We start from the raw sequence: 20,245 nt of genomic DNA, 5'->3' as shown, positions 1-20,245 counted from the left end.
TTTTCACAGGTTTCCAGTCTGGAGGTCTGTGTTGAATATTCCACATTCAGCCCTGAATCAGGAGGGACTGACAGGCCCTGCTGGGAGCCGGGAGAGAAGGTCTGGAATGAAGTTATGTGGAGCACACTTTCACTTTTCACTGTTTCGTTCAGGAATGCGCTGGATAAGGCCAGGCTGCAGGGAAGGTGGCGTGGAACGAAACGGGCAGTCGCGTCAACCTGCTGTCGGCTCTGCATTCAGCCAGCGCACCAAGGCGAGGAAAATCGCACAAGCACAGCCGGTTAGCAAGCCTGTGAGCAGGTTCTGCGCCAATGCAAGCCCTTGCAGCCCCAGACGCTGAATCATTTTACCTCAGAAGGGCTATGCAGCTCATTGCCAAATCCAACAGCATCCCTGGGAATGTTTTTCTTAAATGAGGCTGTTGCTTGTAACAACACAACTTTAATATTGCTTCACCCACACCCTTTCGCAATCTGTCATGAAGGAGCCAAACACTGAAGTGAATGGGACTGTGTCTTTTAATTACTGAGTCCCCTCCTACAGAGCAGAGGGCAGGCAGTGTGCACCTCTGGTTGGGGGTGTAACCTGGTTAATGCAATAATTTCCTAAGCTCCTTGCAATTTTCTCAGCTCCCTTGACCTGGTGCTGTAATGACCTGTGCTGACAATGCCAGGTGAGAGCATGCAGCTGTGAGGACTGGTCAGGGTTCTGGTCACTGAAAGGCTGTGGATCCAGAACCCTGGAGGAGACAGCTGTCTCCCCTCGAGTGAGGTAATTCACTCTGACTACTTCTGTGAACCACCCAGCAGTATAAAAGGATACAATTGCACGTGGCTTTGGACAAAGGTAGTGTTCAAATAAAATAAGAATGCAAAATTTCACATGCTGGCATTTTAAATTCACAAGTACAGTATATAATATAATCGAAAGTTGCTTTGTGTCCAGTGGTCTAAGGTGCTGCTGCTTATTCTGCAGGCACTGGTTTGAACCCCACTCCTGACAGGCTCTCGAGAAACGAACTGCAGTTTTAATTTCACATCCGCTGCGCTTCGGTCTTGTCTCTCACACAAACATATTCAAATGATCCTGAAGGAGCGCTGCTGCCTATAGGGAGTTCAAAGGCCTTTTGTAAATGACGGGGAACAAAAAAGTTTTAAAAATATCAGCAAAAATGACAAAGTAATTGGCGAGAGAAAGCAACAATAAAGGGTTCTTGCACATCAAGCTGTCCATGCTCTCGGTAAGCTGTACAGAGTACACAGCTGATAGGAGGGCAACATCGCTATTTCAGAGCTGAGACAGCTCTAATATAGCGAGAGAGCAGAGGAAACATCCCTGTCTCACAATCACACCTCAGTTCCCCACTTGTAAAGGGCTTCATCTGTTTTCATTACCTTCAGTTTATAGAAATTATATTGTATCTGACTAGGCACAGTGATGCAGCAGTCATGATAGCCCAGGGTTCATTTCGGTCACCACGTTACAAGAATCTATTGCTTCTCTTGAATCAGTCTACAGAAGAGTAATCAGTACTTTTGGGACTGTAAAGAATACATTTACCAGTAATCTAGGGCTGAAAGTAGTACACTGACAGGCTGAAGGAACTGAACCCTTCTCGTCTTGAACTGAGAAGACAGTGATGCAAATATTCGGAAACCACAAAGGCCATTCCCATCTGCCTTTCTCAAGTCTAGTCTCCCGAAATCGTAAACCCCTGGGCTCTTACCTGTACGGTTTCAAATACACACAATTTACAGTAACTTTTTCACATACAGTACATCACCACAATGGCGACAGTTACTGGTTTTCTCTCCTCCATTTTCCTCACTCTTTCTTTTTTTGGCTGAGTCTCTTCAACAGAAAGGACAGCTACAGGAGTTAGTCAGCAGCGACTCGTGAAACGACGCAGGTTTCGTTACTTTTTTCCTCGGACGTTTTCAGGTACTGTGTGGTTCGGGCACATGCTTTGCAGCTCTACCTCGAAGTTTTTCCGAGGCCGGTAGCCAAACCTAATTAGTCTTGATTTGTCCTCATGAAACTGTAATTAAGCAACAGCACCGATTTAACAAAGCTTTAACGCTCTGTTTACATTAGTTACTTTCCGTGCCAAGGCAGCTTTAATCCCCTGTCTCTGCGAGTCTGGGGGTAATGGCAGCCCTGTCACCTAGCAACTGTCTTCTATAGAGCTCCACTCTATCGACTTGACCAAGATTCCCAGCACCACTCTTACAACACACTGTAGCACTGGAAAACTCCTCCTTCACCACAGTGGGTCCCACTAATCTGAAGAGGTGGGTGGCTACGCCGCTAGTAAATTCGCAAAGCTGAGAACACATGTAAGGTTAGCAGCAAACAGCAGAGGTACAGAGGTATACCTTCACAGGAAGATGCATCACGATTTCGAAAAGGAAGGCTCAATGCTTCATAGCTTAAAAAAACACAGCAACTGTCTTCTACAAAACTTCCAGAACTTCATAGATGTAAAAAATTTGGGCTTATAGCTGGGGAGTTCGGGATTTTCTCCTTATTGAGAAATGTATGGTTGAATACATTCCAGACCTCAAAAAACCTGACTCTTGGACTAACACATTATGAAAGTTTACAGTATACAGTAACCGTCTAGAGTGATACATCATAATGTACTGTCATAGATCACTGATAATTGATCAGGTGTCAATAGAAAATGTGGCATCATAGATAATTAACCATCGATCATTTGTTATGATAGATCACAGATCACGTGTCGATACAGGTCGTCATAAATCACTGGCTATCAATATAAGTCATTGATCATTCTTCACGAGTCACGATAGATCAAAGATCATGTGTCAATGTAAAACATAGATCATGTGTCACAATACAGAATACAGAACATGTGTAATAGATCACAGATAATACTGTATGTTAACATTGGCCATAGATCATGTGTCAATGCAGAACATAGAACATGTTTCATCACAGATGTGTCAGGGCAGCTGAGCCGTCACACGCTGGCCAGCGGTCCAGCTCCAGGCGCTTGTTGGCAGCCTGTGGGGGAGAGACGCCCAAGAAGAGGCAGGGTGTCTCACCTTGAAGAAGGCCTTGACAGCAGGCACGTGACTGGCACACTCGGACCTGCGGGGCTCCGGCACATCCTGCCCGACCTGCGGAGGCAGCCACACACCTGGGTTAAAAGAGAGCCCTACACCCCCAGACTCAAATAAACCCGGTCCCCTGGGCATTGAGGTCACAGCGGGGTCACCCCAAACATTTAGCTACTTCTGTTCACTAAATATAGCTCAGCCTATTCCGATTTGCTGTACTAATGTGACCAAACCAGCTGACAGGACAGTACATTCAGACACTTTCAGCAGAAGAGTTATAGGAAAGTGGCTTCTCTGGCTCGGTCCCTGCTGATGTTCCCATGCTGCCAGTGGAGGAGAGAGCAGGGCCGGCATTCACTCAAACATCGCAAGCCCACCACATTCTCTTCACTAATATATGTGAATCAGACACAGCTGAGGATGCCCTGTGCATTTAGACAACCTGCCCCTTACAACAGCTCAGCTACTGACCCCTTCCACCCTTCTGTTCTCGCTGCCTGTGGGGTGACTTAGTTGCTCAAGGAGGAGACTCTGCAGAGCCTTCTCTCAGTGGCATGTCGGCTTTCATTGAGGAAGGGACTCAGCGAACACAGTTTGGAGCGTTGCCATTTGAAATGCATGACAGCCTAAAGGCAGAGACCATACACGTTCTGGATTACAGTGTGGGCGGTTGCGAAGAAAAGCGATCCTAGGAAATGGCACAACAGTGGTGAAACAAGGACACAGGTCCACAGCTGGAAAATAAAGAAAAGGAGATTAGGAGGCAATCTGGGCACATGGCCTTGCCGAGTGTGCCTGTCATGCAGCCCTGGCTGTTTCGCCCTCCACAGCTGGCATCTGAAGGGGCACAGCTGGGTCTCTGCCTAGGGCAGAGGCGACCGCCGTCAGGAGACCAGTGGGGCTTTTACGGTCTCGACAGGAGCCCAGGTGGCAGTGGGGCTGCTCTTCTGCTGCCTTTATACTCAGTGCTGCAGCGGGTTCCCCTTCAGGAAAGAGCTGGCGTCCACAGGCCCTGCTGGGCTTCGCTGGCCCTCCCCCTGCAGCACGCGCCAGTCTGGCTCAGGCGCCCTTTTCCACCTGTCTCTCCCACCGTGCTTCACGACGACCTGCTGTCTGCTTGGGCTCTTCCCTGTGGGCTCTTGGGGGCTTGGGCTCTTCCCTGTGGGCTCGAAGAGCTCTTTATCTGCTGTTCTCCCTCCCGCTGACACATCAGCACCTGAAGTGTTTGCTTTCTGTTTATTGGAGCCGCCCCATTCAGTCACGCCGTGAAATCACAGGGCGCGGCGCAGATAGCGTCAGGGCAGTGGCTCTGCTGCTTTCCAGAGAACCCCCTGCACCCTCTTACTGGGAGAGGGAGGAGGGAACTGGCAGCCCAGTATGTGATCTCCTATCACAGCCTGAGGAACAGTGAGTCTGTCTCCCAATAATGCTCCTTCTGTCTACAGTAAATGTCAATATTTTATGTCATTGTTGTAACTGTCTGTAATATGTCTGTAGATTTTATATTAATTTGATTTTTTGTTTGGTTTCATGTGAATTTCATTATTTTATTTGCTTTGGCAACACTGATTGTACCCATCGGTCATGCTAAGAAAGCACCTTGAATTGAATTGACAGTTCCTCCTGCTCCCAGGAGCTGGGGGGGGCAGGAGGAATGCCGGAAGGCCTAGGCGGGGCTGGCACGTTCCCCTGGCACACACTGAGAGCACCCACACTGCTCTGCAGGGAGAACAGGCCACGCCCGCGGCCGGCCTCTATCACATTACTGCTGCGAAGGTGCGCCTGGCAGGCACTGCCATTCTGAGGGAGATTTACAGTGTGCACCTCTTTCCCAGGCCACACCGTCCTCTCCTCTGGCAAGCAGTCGGGGAGACTGGTCAGGGTGGGCCACCAGCAATGGCTGCAATCAGGGCTACTGTGGTATTAGATACTCATTCATCCATCCCCTCCATCCATTGTCTCACCACTTTATCCAACACAGGGTTGCGGGGAAGCGGGAGACTATCCTGGCAAGCAACGGTCTCAAGGCAGGACACATCCTGGATGAGACGCCAGCTCATCGAAGGGCACACAGACCCAGAATACGCCCCCACTCACGCCAGCTGTCCCAGAAGCCAATTCACCTGCCAAAATGTCTTTTTGACTGCAGGTGGACACTGGAGCACCCAGCAGAAATCCACACAAACAAACTCCACACAGATAGCACCCCGGGAACTGAACCCCAGCCCCAGCGCTAGCGAGGCAGCAATGCTAACGGCGGTATCACAGTGGCACCCGAGATAATCATCGTTATGAAGCAAAATAAGTAATCTAATCCCAGAATTCTCACAGCTGCCAGGATTTCGAACAGCTAACAGTCCTAAAAGAGGAGGAGGGAGGAATGTCAAGAGAGCTGCAGGCTAGTATGTGATCTCCTGTCACAGCCTGGGGAACGGAGAGTCCGCATCTCAAATAACAACGATACGTTTTTTGGGGGGTTGTTGGACATGTCTGTAAACGTCTTCTGATTGTCATTACTTTGGCAACACTGAAAGTAACAGGTTGTGCCCCTGAAGCCGGTTGACTTTGAATTTGAGGACAGTGAGAGAGCGTCACAGGAAGTGTTTAAGGAAGGGGGGAGAGCTGAGAGGTCAAGGGGCTACGCTAGGCTACGCTAGACTCTGCCCCCCCAACTGGCTACAGATGCGACCTCCAACCCCCACAACATTCCAACTGGTCGTCATGGAAACCCATTCTGAACTCCAAGTGAGGGAGTTACACGCAGCTCTGAGGTGGGAGTCAATCTCAACACTAGGCTGACTTCTACAATGTCTTCTCCTTATCCAACAAAGAGGAGCCCGGTTATGCCTACTTGCTGTACTTGATATAACTTATCTACATAGTATAAACCCAACTAATACACCTGAAACACCCTATCCATCCTTACAGCTCATACCAATACCAATAAATGCACCGCGTACTGGAATACCCTTTATCTCAATTGACACCAAATTCCCCACACAGGCTATAGGTACCTAATATATCAATTAGAAACAACAGACCAGAAGAAGGCTCCACAGCTGAAACGTTGTTTCTTTTCTTCTCTTTTCAGCAGGGAATAAACCTTCACTCGTTCCTTTGAAATCTACGCGTGCTGACGCAGCTCCCTACTTTAACTACTATAGAAATTAGTCCGACTCGGTAAACACTGGGCTCAGCCCATACACTGCCACCTGAAGACGGCTTAACAGCTGAAATGCTGTGGCTTTGCCTTCTACTTCTCCGTGTGCAATTAACCTTCACTTGTTCCATCTCAGTCCCTACGAGTCTCTCCCCTTACTGCGAGGCAACACCGCGTTCCCCTGGCCCCGCCAGCGCAACAGGCTCCCCACAGGGAGAGGAGGAGCGCAGGCGATCAGAGAGCTGTGAGCGGGACGGGACAGCGACCCGCTGGACGTACCCAGATGACCATGACGATCCGGGGCAGACCCCCGCCGGGGGCCGCTATCTTGCACAGGCCGTAGAGAGGGTGGCTGCTCTGGAACTTCTTTGCCAGCTCAGCCACCCCACCAGCTGGGGAGAGAGGGAGAGAGAGGGGGAGGGCACATTAGAAAGACCTTTGGTTTTTCAAGCAGAAGACGCCTCAGTCACTGTGGGACTGTTAACAGGCCTGCTGCTGATGTGTTATTTAGGATGTAATAGTTCCCAAACTAGGGGTTTGGGACCCCCAGGGGTCCTCAGAGACAGTCTAGGGGACCCCCAGAAAACCCAGAAAGTATATTCCGGGAAACAAGCCCGCTCACTTGGACAGGAGCAATCTGACTGCATTCATCGAGTCCCATTTTACAGCTTTTTACTTTTATCACTCCAGCATTACTGTCGTTACAAATAGCGGGATACAGCAATTATTGCTTGGTTACAGAAATAACCAAGCGGGATGATCAATAATTAAATAATCAAAACCCCCAAATTATTAGAGATATGCCAAATGGTTGGTATAGCTAGGGGCACCTGAGTTCTTTGTTGTCTTTCTTTGGCGAACAGAGTATTAAATCATGCACACTGAGTTCAACAAATATTTATTAATAATGACAAGCACACACACTAAGAACACACAATACAAAATGCACCATAAAAGTTACTCTATGTACAAAGTGTCTCCGATGCCAATGTCCTGACCCACCAAAAAAACCCCAGATTGCTACAAAGTAATCAAATCCTATATAACACCCACACAAACCTGCCTTCTGAACTAAGCAGAATATGACCCACAGTTCAATCTCTCTCTATAAATATGGATGCTACAAAGCTAAAGGGAAACCTGTTGTCTCTCTAGTCATGCAAGAGAGACTGCTTTTAACCTAGGGATTCTCTATATGGGAAATCAGAGTTTCCTAAAAACGACAGAATGGCAAGCCTTTTGTCACCAGGTTCAAATGCTTCACTAGAATTTGGTCTTTAGAGATGATCCAGAGAAAGCATCCCCAGCCTCCACTGGCTCCCTTTTCTCTCTCCTGTCCTCTTCTTGGCCTCTCTTGTCCTTAAATTCTCTCCCTGTCTTTTATCCTGTGTTCCTGGAATGCTTATAACTCTTAATGATTTACCCAAAACTTAATTAATTAGTGTACACCAGATGATTCTATTGATCAATGTGTCTCAGACCCCCAATGTGTCTACAACCTCTTTCTTGCTTTGAAGATCCCAAGAACTGCAAATGTTGACTTTAGCTAGATGTTGTCCACCTCTGATCCAGGTGTAACAATATGAGTATTATAATGGCTATATTTCTCTCATATAACAGTCCTTGCTGAATGTGATGGTTAAAAAGGGGATGTCCTGGCCAGGGTAGTCTGGAAATCCCCGAGTTAGAAATGAGTGACAAATGAGTGATTCCTTACCTCCAGAGTCAGACAGCTTCAAGTTGTTCGTTGCCCCATCATACGTGAACAGAGCCCTGGAGGAAGACGGACAGGGGTTAGCAGAGTTAGTGGGCTACTGATCAGGAGTCAGTGACATCATTTCTCTTTCAGGGCTGAACAGAAAGCTGTGCACTGCCCAGTCACACACATCATCAACATAGGTTCACTATGCAAGTTTTCGCCCCCGCTCTTTAGACATGTAGCCTCTTTATAATTAAATCAGTGGGTTATAGACCACTCAGTGGCACTGTAGAACACCTAGATTGGCACGATTCCCATTGGGAAGTTTCTTATGTTCCTATGTAGTCTTCTGTCTGGAATATTACAGAACAACTGATCAGAACTGACGATCGGTTAATAGTTTTCAATTTGCATTTGCAGAGATGTTTCAAAAGAAACTCATAAAGACAGGACAATATTGCCAAGATTAGTGACGAGTAATGACAAGATTCTTTGCACATGTTGGGAGAGCTGTAAAGTATCTATTGTACCTCTGGTGTATTAATATGTAATGGAGTACATTCAATCATACACCTCATTTAGAAGCAACAAAGTAATTTATAATTGTCTGTTTTACAATTGTCTGTTCTAATCCCTTTCCAAAGGTCCCAGCAGATCTAATAATTGTTTATTAATACAATATAGATTCTACTACAGATTTGGTGCACTCAGTTGAAGAACGGTGCAATCATCTATAGTATGGTGCACTCAGCTGTAATATGGTGCACTCAGCTGTACTATGGTGCACTTATTGGTAGTATCGGTATAATCATCTATAGTATGGTGCACTCAGCTGTAGTATGGTGCACCTATTGGTAGTATCAGTATAATCATCTATAGTATGGTGCACTCAGCTGTAATGTGATGTACTAAGATGTAGGATGGTATACAGCTGTAACAACGTGTACTCAGCTCTACATTCCTTTCCTGTTAACTAACCCTACCCCAATATCTGTAAAGAGCAGAGTCAAAATGCTTTGCTGTGTTGTAAACCGCTGACACTCCCCAAAGAGATATATGGACACAGACCCCCATTATCTTTCAGCTCCTGCTCAGGGCTCAATGTTGAGTGAGTCCCGACCAAAATCTCCTGAGTGTAAAGTTTGTGTTCCTTCACAAATGGAAATATTCTCACTGCGGGCTTTGAGATGAACCTGTCTGACAGCTTACTGGAGCCCATTCCATGTCCTGACTCGTACTCACATGACTTTATTACAAAGGGGCCGTAATGTAATACACAATTAAAGTAATTCCCTTTTAGGGGATTACAGGCCGCACGAATGAGAACACTTTGGAGCTCATTAAAAGGACGGTATATTTTGGATGACAGCCTCTGCTGACAGATAACTGATGTTCTGTGTGTGGAGCAGCACTAGCAGTTCAGTGTTTACGTTATACAGAGGATGTCCATAATCCCCCGCCTGAAAACCCCACCTCAGTAATACCGGGAAAATATAACATGCTTTTATAACACACTTTCATCACATAATTGCTGATTTTAAGGAGCGGCTGTGGGATTTACCAGTAGGAAAGATATAGGATGTCACCTCATTATCTAGTAACCACTTCACACAAAAAACAGAACAACAGTGGAGCACCAGCCTGAAAAAACAAGATACCTATCCTGTGAATGGGGCCTGTCTGTATACAGTACATTGCATTGTAAGAGGCAATCAAAGGTGTTTGCTCCGTTGCTTTATGAGATAAATGTCAAGAAATGTTCTGAAAAGCTTTTGAAGATCATGCTGTTGTGCTTCATGCTCGATTCCCCAATACTCCATGAAACATCCTGTGCGCCTGGTGGAGGACTACCCTGGGCCACAGTGAGTAAGTTCCAAGGTGCCCCTTTCCTAGAACACAGCAGTCAAAACGCACATCTTTCAAATGAACAGCACTACCATGCATGCACAAACCCTGGTTTGCTCGTATTCCCTGAGTCTCTCATCAGGAGAGCAAGCTGGAGCTGAACCGGGAAGATTACAAGGAGACCTGATATTATATTGAATGAATATTTTTCGCCATTGTGGTCGCCACGCTATAGAAAAGACGCTGTTGCTCTGGAGACAGCCCAGAGTACAGAGAGCAGATGCATTGCAAGGTTGAAGGGAATGGCCTACAACGACAGACCTGAGGGAACGGAACCGTTGTGGTCTTGAACAGAGGAGATTATGAGGGGTCCAGATACAAGCATTTCAAATCCCTGAAACCAAGAACAGGGAACCGTTCTTTGCCCAAAGAGTTGTGGAAGTGTGGAAAAAGCTACCCAGCCATGTTGTTGAGGCTTCTTTCAAGAAATGGCTAGAAAGCTTTTTTGGATCAACTAACTACTAAATGCCAAATGGACTACTGTAAGTGGCCTGATGGCTGGCTTGAGCGTTTACAAGCACTCCTACAAACGCGAATGTTCGCCACACACACACAAAACACTTAACACTGCTGCCTAGAGATTAATCTTTCACCATTGACTGGCTCTTTCCTGCACTTTTAAAGACGGCTGCCTGCTTAACGGTCTGCTGGGACAGAGAGAGCCAGAGGACGAACCGCAGCAGTAATAATTAACTCCGTGCAGCGAGCAGAGAACGTGTCCCCAGGGACTGTGGACTCTCCATTAATAATTGAACTGCACAGCGATCGCCTTGCACGACCCGGGGAAGATAAGGATCAAAGATCCCCCCTGCTCTCCGGCAGCGTTTTCTGCAGAGTCAAGGGTTTAAGGTCCAGCAAAATGACGCTGCAGATTACAGAACGTGGCGACCAGGCACTCGCCCACGGCCATCGTCGGAAGAGAGACTTTCCCGCGACAGGCTGAGTGCGATCGCTTTGATCCGTTCAGCCCAGCAGCAGGGCGACGTCCCTGTTTTCCCTGGGAACGAGCCAGAGGCTGATCCCACTGCACGGCTGTGCCAAGTCTCCAGGTACACAAGATTTTCCCACACGCGGCTTCCCATGGCACAACCCGGGCAGCTCGGAGCAGCTCCGAGCCCCGCGCTTCAGGCGAAACAGCTCATAGCCGCAAGTCCCGCTCTCAGTGCATTACTGCAGCATAGCGGGACTGTGTTTTTCTAAGGGGGAAAACAATGCGTGTAATTATGTAACAATATCAGCATTGTACCCTGGAGCTGAAACCACAGCAGGCTGACAATCTAATTCTTTAAATAAGCGAGTGACTAAACGTTAATGATAGGCTGCAGTAATAACCTCAATTATCTCCTACGGTGTTAAAAGAGCCCCTCGTCTCCGTCACGTGACCTCAGCCTGCAGCGACTTCAGTTTGGGGGAGAAAGTCAATGAAAGATCGCGTCTCTCTCAGCGGGCCCATAACAGAGCTGAAAGCTGGTTTTAACGAAACACAAGTGTGCACTTAGTGAACGTTTTTTTTTGTCAAAAAACCTGGAAAATCATTCTTTTCCCTCCCCCTCTTTCTCACTCTTTCAGCAGTGAATTCAGATCTGGGCCTCTATGCTGTTGGGTTTCTGGATTAATGCCACTTCTTCTGTTTAGGTCTGTGCCCATATTGTTTGGCTGGCCTAATCCTAAAGGTTATAATAATCCAAATCAGACAAAAGCAATAAAGTTTTTCTCACAGCACCCAGACTACAAGAAGCAGGAATTCATCAGGGGCCCTGTGAGGCACTGTGGGGGTCAAAGGTGAGAGGTTAAAGGTGAGAAATGGGCAGACTGGGTAGCATTTTCCAGAATGTCTTACTTGCCCTGATTCCGTCTTAGTTGACTGGCTTTATCCCTGCTGTAACACAAACACACCATAGTGCATCATAGCAATGATCTCAATGATCTTTGTTTTTCTTCAACCTTCTTGAACGAAAACCTTCTCAACATTCAGCACAAGGTGAGAATCATCCCAGAGAGTGCCTGGAGAATTCAGCCTTCACTGCCAACTTACTGCAATTAATTTACAGACTCAGCCCGTTCTGACTAGTAAGTAAGAACTGCTGCGTACTTGCCTGTTCATGACTAATATTTGTAGATTCAGATTTTTCTGATCCTAAGCACACAAGCAATCAATAAAAATCTGGTGTGGAGCCACACATTCCTGTTCTATGTATATATGTACAATTGTTTGAGGTAAGCTGCCTGAAAGTCACTTCCTTCCTGAGGCAGGTGATCAGAAGCCCCCATCAAAATGTCACTAGTTTCTAACAAGCCAGAAGCCGGTTCTTTAGATTAGAGTATAACTGCACAGGCGCGCACACACACACTCTTGATCAGCAGCTGCCTGCCTCACCACTCATGAGGTGTGACTATGGACACGCAGAGCTGGCTTGTGTGCCTCAGCGCTTTTCCCAAATCCCTGGGAGCAGCCCTGTGCTGGGAAGTGTTCTCAGGGCGGAATTCCAAGGCCGGGTGGGAAGGCTGTGATCTCGCGAGCAGCGTACTGCTGGCAAGACAGGCTCTGAGCCGAGGGGGGACTGTGGATCTGCGTGAGCAGGGATACCTGGGAAAGCTGCTGAGAGGTTGAACACTGGCTCTGTGCTGATTGCATAAGCCTGGACAGCCTGTTCCATACTCCCACAACCCTTTGTGTAAAAAAGCGCCTCCTGTTCTCAGTTTTAAAATTGCTCCTCACTGAATTTTCTACACAATTGTAATTCTTGCAAAATCCCATTCCTACATATTGCTAATATATTGCAGTCTTTGCTTTAGAATATAAGAACAGTTCACTAACGAGACAAGGCCATTCATTCCACCTAGTCTGTCTGGTAGGTAACTGATTCAAGGATCTCATCTGCCTATTTCTTGAATTAAACCAGGATATTCAACAGCATGGATGGATAGCTTGTTCCATACTCCCACAACCCTTTGGGTAAAGACATGCCTCCTGTTATAAATGCACTTCCACAAAGTTTCCGCTGGTGTCCTCTGGTTTGTGTTAGCGTGTTTATTCTGAAGGTTGACTCAATCAAGGCATCTGGAAGCACCGTACACTGCTGTGTCCACTCTGAGATGGAGCGGACATCGTGCCACACTAACTGGACCTGGGCACTTCACAACCGCCCCGGCTCTGCAGCTCGGGTTCGTTTTAATACATGTGGCATCGCACCCCGGCGCCTGATGAGGGAAACAGAGCTGCTCCTGAACAGAGCCCGGTATCCAGCTATGATCTCAGACTGGGGTACCAGCCTGCCAGTACAAGACTGAGGGGGCGCAGAGGGGGAGAGGGATACAGAACGAGAACAACAGATCAACTGGTGAGAGAGAGAGAGCTATAGGCAAGGAGGAGGACACAGAGACAGCGAGAGCAGGAAGAGAGAAAACTGGAGAGGCGCTGGAGCGAAAGGCCGCAGAGGGGAGAGAAACACATCGAATCAGTGGTTCGAAAAGTGAGCGTGTGAGAGGCGGGGGGGGAGGGGGGTTTTGTCTGAAGTTTTCAGCTCCAGCAAAAGAAGCTAAGAGAGGCCCGGAGGCTTTGCCTAATGACAGCCGCGGTTTCTTGTGGACACAATTCACGAGCGGTATGAAACCTGCCTGCCAAAGTGACAGCAGCAGCAGGCCAGCTAACCTCAAATCAACGGCGCGCTGAACGCAACAGGAAGAAACAAAAGAGCGACGCGGACCCTCACAGCCAGAGCCGAACACGCCCCCTGCCCCGAGCCAGTGCCGCACGGCATGATGGGATCACGCAGGGCCTGATGCAGACGCTCGTACAGATGGTCCGTATCCATGCAGAAAAGCTGTGGGATAACGGGACATTCCATCGTACTTGGGGCTAACTGAAATAATGCAGGAACTGGAATACTTAGCTCACCGTGTCTATGAGAGCTACTGACTGAAAGGTTGGACAGTACGCGTTCCGATCGTGGGGTTGGTGTTTTCATTGCCGGTTAAATATTAACTGTTACCATGAATCCTGAACCAATCGCCTAAGGAAAGATTCCAGAAGAAAAATCGCTGATCATAACTCTAATCGCTGAGAGCCGGTTCTTGAGGTCCTTTGCTCAGATCATCCCAGCACTCCAACTGTGTCCTTGCCCAGTTAATCACTTGCTCGGGTATCCCAGCCTTCAAGGAGCTCCATGATGTGCTCTTGGACAAATAACCCACATGCAGCCATTGATCCTGGTACTGGTGAGGCCTCTGGATTAACAGATGAAAGGCTATAGGTTCAAATCCCAGATTGGACACTGCTGTTGGACTCTTACTTAAAGAAGGTATTCCGCTCAATAAGCTTTAGTTATAAAAATGAAATTTGGGTAACTCAAGAATAAATTGCGATGATGTCATTACATCATCAAACGTGATGACGTCATTACATGACATAATTGGCATCCCATGCAGAAGAGCGGGGGCAGGGTCTGGTAGCAGACAGGGGACAAGACGCGCCTTGTGCAAGTCCGCGGTGCCACCCTCAGCTCTCCCAGCCGTCTTTACAGGCAAGGCCAGAAGAAGCAAGGTCATCCATGCCAAGACGGAAAAACAAGAAATTAAAGAACAGGAATAAATGACAAGACGGGCTTACAAATCTGCCAAATGTTTTGCACTTTAGGTAAGGCTGCGGTGCTGAAAGAGCTGTGGCCACGGCTACGTTTATGAATGAAGCACGCTGGCTGCACCCTGACCCTGCAGTGCCTGTGAAACCGTGCCGCCTGGTCTCTCTGGGCCCTGCTCTCGTACTCAAACACAGTCAAACCACCGGAAACAGCGCGGCTGGCCGCGAGACTTGAATTAGGACGGCTGTGCTGAACCCCGCGCGGGGCAAGGCCACTGCAATCGGCACGGTGCAACGAGACGGTGAAATCCGAGCGGAACAAACCGAAACAGCGCTCTCTCCCTTGCACACTTCTCCAGGCCTCTTCCCGTTCGGCCTCCAGACTGTCATAAATAATCCCCGGCTGGCTCGGCGCTGACCTGGGGCCCAGCCTGCTATTTATAGGCGTCTGCAGGAGCTCAGAAGCGAGGCTTTACACCCCCAAGCCCTGACTTCCTCTCACACTCAGCGCTCACCAAACATGGTAAAAACGGCAGCTCTGTTGTTTACAGGAAACAGGCCTTTTGAAAACAAAATACAACAGTAACCTGTCCGCAGCCTCGGTGACGGACAAACTTCAGCCACCTACACAACCGGAAGGAGAAAAACGATGGCGAGGGGGGATGGGGAGGGAGAGGGGAGAAGGAGGAGAAACTCTCCAGAAACTCTCCTTTTTCTCTTTCCCTTCTCTCTCACGGCAACACCCCCGTTTTCCACCTCTCTTCGCCCCCTGTGGCCTCTCTCAGGTCCACTGAATCCTGGGAGCCAGAGAGCTCCACAGCACAGAGGGCAAAACACAAAGCTCATAAGTGGCGAGGCAACAGCCAGCAGTGTTGGGCAGCCTGGGACCTCTGTGCTCCGGGTGAGAGTGGGCTCTGTCAGGCGCTGGCAGGCCTGCAGTGACGTCAGGGATCGATGCGCCCCTCTGGGGCCAGTGGAGCTCTCAGAGTGGCACAGCTGGCACTGACCGGAAGTCAGGGGAGCTGGTAAACATGCAGCAACTGCCAAATAAGAAACCAAATGGTCCGTGTCTGCTAGCTTGGCCTTGTGTATCGTCCGTGGGCCTGCAGGGGCTCATCCAAAGGGCGGACGTTTATACTGGGGGTGCTGTGGGAAGAGCGAGGAGCTCCCCTCAGCTCGGACGTGCTGACTCTGACGTCACAGCCCTCGTGCACGTGCGTGCCCTGCCCTGCCCTGCCCTGTGCCTTCACAGAGCTGCCTGGCACTGTGCAGCGGATACTCAGCTCAGCCTGTGAAAAAGAGGCCTGACTCACAGCAGTGAGAGCCGCCCTCCACACAGCAACAGCGCACTCCTTACACTGAACACTCTTCACCCCAATACCCTTTAACATTGAGCTACTGAGCACAGTGCACCCCAGTACTCTTTTAAAACTGAGCTCCTGAAAGCTGCGACTCCAGAACTCATTTATGCTGAGCAACTGAACGCAGTGGGCTTAGCCCAGCACTCCTCCTAACACTGCACTGCCGAGCACAGCGCAACGCAGCCCTCTTAACACTGAAATACTGAACACAGTGCACCCCCGGCTGCCCAACACTGAGCTTCTGAACACCCTGCTATGGCACACACTGCACACCAGGCCTGTAAGACTCAGACGCTCAGCTCACCGCCCTCCGAACACTTCCTTCATTTTCCCTTCTGACTCTCTGCTCAGACTCTGTCTGACTCCGATTCTGGCTGCTTCTCTCGCGAGGGGGGGGGGGAGACTCCCCAGGGTGGCCATGACCTCACAGCAGCAACTGTTCGCAGAGCCGGAGAGGAACGGAGCCGTCCCAGACTTCCTGTCCAGGGCCCACGAGGGCAGGCAGAGCAGGAGGAGGTGGGAACGCAGGAGGAGAGCGGGAGGGAGCAGGAGAGCAGGGCGGACAGGCCAGAAGAGGAGAGAGAGGGAGGGAGATGGGAGGCTGGAAGAGGAGGGAAGGAGAGGAAGGAATGCAGAGGGATGGGGGAGGAATGGAAACTTCGGCTCTGCGTGAAGCAACATCCCAGTTCTGAGAAAAATGACAAACAAATAAATAAACAGCTGTGGTGGGAGGAATGATCCAGCACAGCAACACTGCGAGTGAGACTGGGAGTGACAGTGAGAGAGAAGCAGCAGGCCATCAGAGAGAGGGGGGTTTCAGAGTGAGGGAGCGCCTCACGCACGTTGTTTTTCAATGCATCAAGAGCTACCGATGCAAGTGGCCACGGATTCCTCTGTTTCAGAAATGAAAAAGTAGTTGTGAAGAGCAAAATCTAATATTACACATTCTTCTTCTTGTACATAGTGCTGTTGATTATGAATCATTATTTCTCAGCATTAAAGCTGAGTTCTTACCACCACTCACTACATCACTGGTTGAACCAGTGGATCAAGGCGTGATCGCTCACTGTAAATGCAAGAACAGCATGTGAAAAACATACACTCTGGAGCAGTGAATGACTGTTGTTTTCAACGAGACCACAATCTGAAAAGAGATGGTAATACTATTTACCGTATCGAAAAAATGGAAGAAATAGTTGGTTTAACTGAGGGAAGCTTCAGGTATCCTAGTTTCTCACTCCATAAGAAAATGAGGAGAGGCACAGCCAGTGGTGTGTGTCGCTATCACTGTGGACTGTGCCTTAATAATTTAACAACAGATCAGATCATTTATCCCGTCCCTTTCCTGATGAGCATCCTCCATGAAACAGTAACGCCTTCAAAGACTATCAGGCTGACCCAGGGAGGCACACTACAAACTCATGGGATGACTTGCAAAGCTACATAGACAAAGACGTGTTGCAGGTATTGTTTTTCATGGAGATTGCTCCCTAACTTCCAGCTCATTGCAGAAGGATCCACTCCCCACTGTGGCTCACTGGGGACAGTCACTGCTAGGCTTCACAGGCCCTTGGACAAAGCTGGACCTCAGAGACTTCCTTCAACCTGTTTGACCTGATACCGTCATTATCTCACATTCCCATCAGACCCTTTGTCAGGTGGCGAAAGGATATCACTTTGGAAAGAAAGAAGGATATCACAAGTTCTACTCTTTCGACCAATGATAAAGGCCTGTCCAATACTCCAGCCAATCACAGTCCACCTGCCAAAGACCAGTGCATCATGGGACCTCTTTTGTGAATATGAAATGAGAGAGATAGGTTGAAGGAGGTGGAAGAATTCGGTCTGTCTCATAGCTGAAAAGGAGCTTCAGCCCCAAACCCTGGACAGAGTTTTAAACAGCATCTCACCTGCAGCAAATGAATGTTCTAACTCACTGTTTCATGTCTGCTAACCTGAACTACATGCTTGATGATCACAACACATCATCAGCACAAACACAAGACTCTTCTCAATAAAAAAGCTTTGTCTTGCATATGTTTTGCAATTATTTATTTTCTGGTTTGCAGCTATCTTAGCTGGAATTCTGCTGTTCTAACATTAGCAGGCATACTGTCGCCCAGTTGATTGTATTTGTGCATGATCAACTGGTCAAAGCTGGTCAATGAAACAAATCTTAAGATGAGATCCTGGCCAAACAGGGCTGCTGTCTAGTGTTCCTATAATCCTGCTCCTGTTTTAAAAAGCTAATTTCACAGTTTCCAGTTCTCAGAAGCCACAGCATATTCTGACCTGCTAATTATCTATGGGAATTAATTGTTTGTGGTCTCCCAGCTCAGTGATAACTTGAAGGCACTTATAAAGCTCATATGCCTAGAGGCCTAGAGATTAGTTGACTAGTAGCCATGGATGGACCTGCCCAGCTGCAACAGTGACTGTGCGGCTAAACTTTCCCAGCGTTGTGCTGATTGATACCAGTGATGGGCTCCAGGAACCATCGTAAACAACAGATCAGATCATCATAAAAGTCACCTGTTAAACACACAAACCAATGACATAGTAAAGACTGCTGGGACTGGAGCCTGTGTTCTCCAAGCAGCGAAGCTCAGGGTTCAGAGAGCAGAGACAGCAGCTGGGAGAGCTTCTTTCATTTCACTTCTCATCAGGTGTTTAAGAGCCTCTGTCGGCTTATGCAGATACATTACCCAGGTGATTTACGGCAGGACTGTCCAGGAATTTTTACAGCACTGATAAGGAGGTGCTCCATAAACCTAACAGGAGTATATAAATTAACAGGGGCTTCAATTCTCCAGCTGTTTCCCATTCCCATCGGGACAATCTGGCTCCCCACAGCTCAGAACACCTCCCCCAGCCTTAGGGGGCTGGCTGCCCCATCTGAGACGGGGCTGGGTAAAAGGCAATGGCCATTTATACAGAAATGGAGCACTTTTTAGCTTCTCATTAATGTTATACAGCTTGATGACTTCATCTGCCGCAGTCAGTCCCCCATGTCTTGTAGGAGTCATTAGGCACTTGAATGGCTGAGGAAACACTGCAATGCATCTTCATCCATTCAAAGAAGTAACGAAAAGCTCAGGGGGAAACTCAGTCTTGAAGACTCCTGGGTACCGGAGTAGCAGCGCTGGGTACCGCTGCTTTAAGGCACAGGCCGGACACGCAAAGACACATGACCTGGGGGATGGGTTTAAGTGCACCAGACTCCAGACTCATCTGATTCAGCCCAGTGCAGTCACACAGGCCCCAGCACAGCTGTGTCCAGGGCAAACTCACTGCATTCTTACCATTACATCATTGCACTTCTGTAATGCATTGTGACCCTTGTGCATCAAAGCAGTGGCTAGAGAAACACTATTCAGAACTCCTATTGACAGAAAGAATTCAGAGCAGCTCAGGGCTCCAGGTACAGTACATCAGCTCCTGCTGCATCAGCCAGAAGCCTGGCAGACTCACAGCAGGCTGCAGCTGAGCGCTCGGGGCTCTCTAAGAGCTCATGGGAACGGAGGAGAATGTAAATTCTCTGGGTCAGATTTAGTAACAACTCCTAGTTGAGTTTTTTTTTCTCTCTAAAAACAGATTTAACCCTGCAGGACCTGCAGCTCTCTGCCTAAACCTCTTAGACACACACAAGTGCCTCTTTCTTCACAATGTTGCAGAAGGCTGAAAATTCACTGGGTCTTGATCCTCTCGGGGGCTAAAAAAAAGCCAGAAGGCTGCTCTCAGTTGAGATCTGCTGTGAAGTGTGTCAGAGTCAAATAGCTCTGGCAGTAGCCTGTGTTCACCCCAATGGGGAGGTGTAGGTACCCTTCGCAGCCTGGTTGCCCTAGTGCCCCAAGAGAAGAGGGGAACAGCGTCCTCACACCAGCACCACTGCCCTGGGACAGCCGAGGGATTTCCGACTAATCATTCAGCCCTGTTCCTGAGCTCTGCCTCACCAGGCAGGGGAGGTGAGCCCGTGACCGGTGGCGCAGTCAACGCCACCTGGGGCCTGAGCACTCGCTGACGACGTGGCACACGCCCCTGGCAAACCAGCGAAAATAAAACCCCACTGTGCGGAAAGTGGATCCCCACTCACAGAGTAAACATAAGAACAATTACAAACGAGGAGAGGCCACTTAGCCCATCTGGTAATTAACAGATTGACTCAGGGATCTTTCTGAAAAGTTCTTTCTGAAAAGAAAACAGTAAACTGACTTCAACTACCTAGGAGGGTAGCTTGTTCCACACACCCACACCTCTCAGGTAAAGAAACACCTCCTGTTCTCAGTTTTAAATGCATGTTTTTACTTTATTTGCTGATTCATCCCAATTTTGGTATCATCTGCAAATGTAACTATTTTACTACCTAAATCTACAGTACTGTATATCACTGATATAAATTTGGTCCTAGCACAGATTCCTGTGGTACACCGCTAATTACATCACCCCAATCTGGGTATT

The 20,245-nt window shown here is 48.4% G+C and overlaps 1 protein-coding gene across 1 annotated transcript in view; it reads right to left on the bottom strand.

Annotated features, from left to right (window-relative positions):
* Nucleotides 1-20,245, bottom strand: part of LOC102684833 (drebrin) — a 60,126-nt gene that overhangs the window by 27,127 nt on the left and 12,754 nt on the right. The window contains exons 3-5 of the mRNA XM_069187477.1: nt 7,961-8,016; nt 6,523-6,635; nt 3,069-3,143 (exon numbers count right to left, since the gene is read on the bottom strand). Of these exons, the coding sequence (XP_069043578.1) occupies nt 3,069-3,143; nt 6,523-6,635; nt 7,961-8,016 (244 nt within the window). The remainder of the gene's footprint in view (nt 1-3,068; nt 3,144-6,522; nt 6,636-7,960; nt 8,017-20,245) is intronic.

Source organism: Lepisosteus oculatus, chromosome 3, assembly GCF_040954835.1.
Source record: "Lepisosteus oculatus isolate fLepOcu1 chromosome 3, fLepOcu1.hap2, whole genome shotgun sequence".
NCBI lineage: Eukaryota > Metazoa > Chordata > Actinopteri > Semionotiformes > Lepisosteidae > Lepisosteus > Lepisosteus oculatus.
The sequence above is the reverse complement of the archived record's forward strand: the minus strand, read 5'-3'. Positions and strand labels throughout refer to the sequence as shown.